Source organism: Lepidochelys olivacea (genome assembly GCF_965140295.1).
Source record: "Lepidochelys olivacea isolate rLepOli2 genome assembly, chromosome: 24".
Taxonomy (NCBI): Eukaryota; Metazoa; Chordata; order Testudines; family Cheloniidae; genus Lepidochelys; species Lepidochelys olivacea.
In genome coordinates, this window is record NC_140434.1 from 17,206,378 (window position 1) to 17,208,038 (window position 1,661).

Below are 1,661 nucleotides of genomic sequence, written 5' to 3' on the forward strand. Positions count from 1 at the left end.
GATTGTGCGTGCTCCCCTACTGAGCTTGCCCGCAGAACCAGGAAACTGCTCAGGATTTAAAGTGGCAGCTTGTCAGTTTGACACAGTTTTCAGCACAACACGGAAGACAGGGAGAGTTGAGTGCTGGCTGAAAATGACAATGAAGATGCTACCAAAAGAAGAGGAAGACCCACCATGGAAGAAAAAATGCCAAAAATGCAGACATCGAGAGACGCAATTTTTAACCATAATTTCTTTTGAACATTTTTAAAAAATGCTGCTGAAACAAACTCTAAATTAATTTCACCCAAAAAAGAAAATCAAGTTCTGAAAATAGGGTGTTCTGACAAAAAAGAATTGGGCCTGTACAAAAATTGATTGTCACAAGTAACCGATAATACAACCCCAAGGAATCAAAATCACTCTTCTCCTCTAGGAGAGTGGTCTCCTATCTATTTGCCCCCAACTCGACCAGCTCTGATCCCACATTGACTGGGGTTGGACAGATCCGCCCCCCTCTCCGGCAGCTAACAAAATGCTGTCGTGTGATGAGGTAGAAGAAGGGGTAGAAGCAGCTGTTGAAACAGAGCAGGCCATGAGCAAAGATGGTCCCAGTCTCCAGGGACTCTGTTGTCTCTGGAGATGATGCTTTGGGTGAGGTCTGCAGGAAGGCAATTATGTGATACGGGGACCAGCAGAGGAAGAAAATGACATGCAAGATAAGAAGGGTCCGGAGGGGCTTCTTGGACCAAGCCGCCCGTTTCTGGCTCCATCTGGCAGCCAGGGTGACCAAGCAGATGCTGATCAAGGCTAGTGGGACCAGAAACCCAACCAGGAATCGGATAGCAATGTTGGCTGCTTCTCCACTCTCTCTCAACAAGAGGCTCTGATCGGAGCAGAGGCCATGGTAGCACCAGCTGATGATGACAGCCAGAATCCAGATGCTCAGTGTGACCAGGGAGGCCAGATGGACTGTGCAGTGGTTCTGGGCCCACACGGGGCAAACTGTGGTGGCACAGTGGTCGGCACTGACGGCTGTGAGGTGGAAGCTGCTAGAGAACATGCTGAGGGAGGTGATGATGTTGGTTATCTTGCACAGGACGCTTCTCAAATACCATTTGAAGCCCAGGGCCACCATGAGAGGCAGGAAGACAGTGAAGATAAATCCAGCAATGGCCACGTTCAGGTGCCACAGGGCGTTGACTGTTTTCTTCTTCTGGCACCTGGTGATGAAGATGATGAATCCATTCCCCGTCACACCGAGGATGAAGGTCAGGGTGCAGAGCACCATGAAAACTAGGTGCGTCGTCTCCAAAGGAGCTATGGCGTGAAGATGGGCAGCTGCTTCGTAGGCCATCATCTGGGGATAAGCAGAAGCTGTGCAGTTCTGGGACAAAGCAAACAAAGAAGGAACAAATTTGAAGTCTTAATAACAGAGAGAGAGACAGGACAGAAGTGGATCAGACGCAGTCTAAGCACAGCAGCTCTGGTAGTGCAGAAGGAAAAAAGAAAGCAAATGAGGCTGGTTGAAAAGCGAGAGAAAGCGGGGATGGGGAAGGAGGAGGGGAAAAAACCAAAATGATTTTTTTCTCCACTATCTCTTTTCTACTTTTCCAATGGCCACCAAGAATCCTGCAGCTGGAAGTCAAAAGCCAAAGTTATTGGGCGTTTTAAAACAGAAA

The 1,661-nt window shown here is 48.5% G+C and overlaps 1 protein-coding gene across 1 annotated transcript; it reads right to left on the minus strand.

The window, feature by feature from the left end:
- Positions 1-427: 427 nt before the first annotated feature.
- On the minus strand, positions 428-1,336 carry LOC311512478 (chemerin-like receptor 1; the record flags this gene model as incomplete). The annotated part of the gene is made up of 1 exon (XM_084613690.1): positions 428-1,336. The coding sequence occupies one exon, from the start codon at positions 1,334-1,336 to the stop codon at positions 428-430; it is 909 nt and encodes a 302-aa protein (XP_084469816.1).
- Positions 1,337-1,661: the final 325 nt, after the last annotated feature.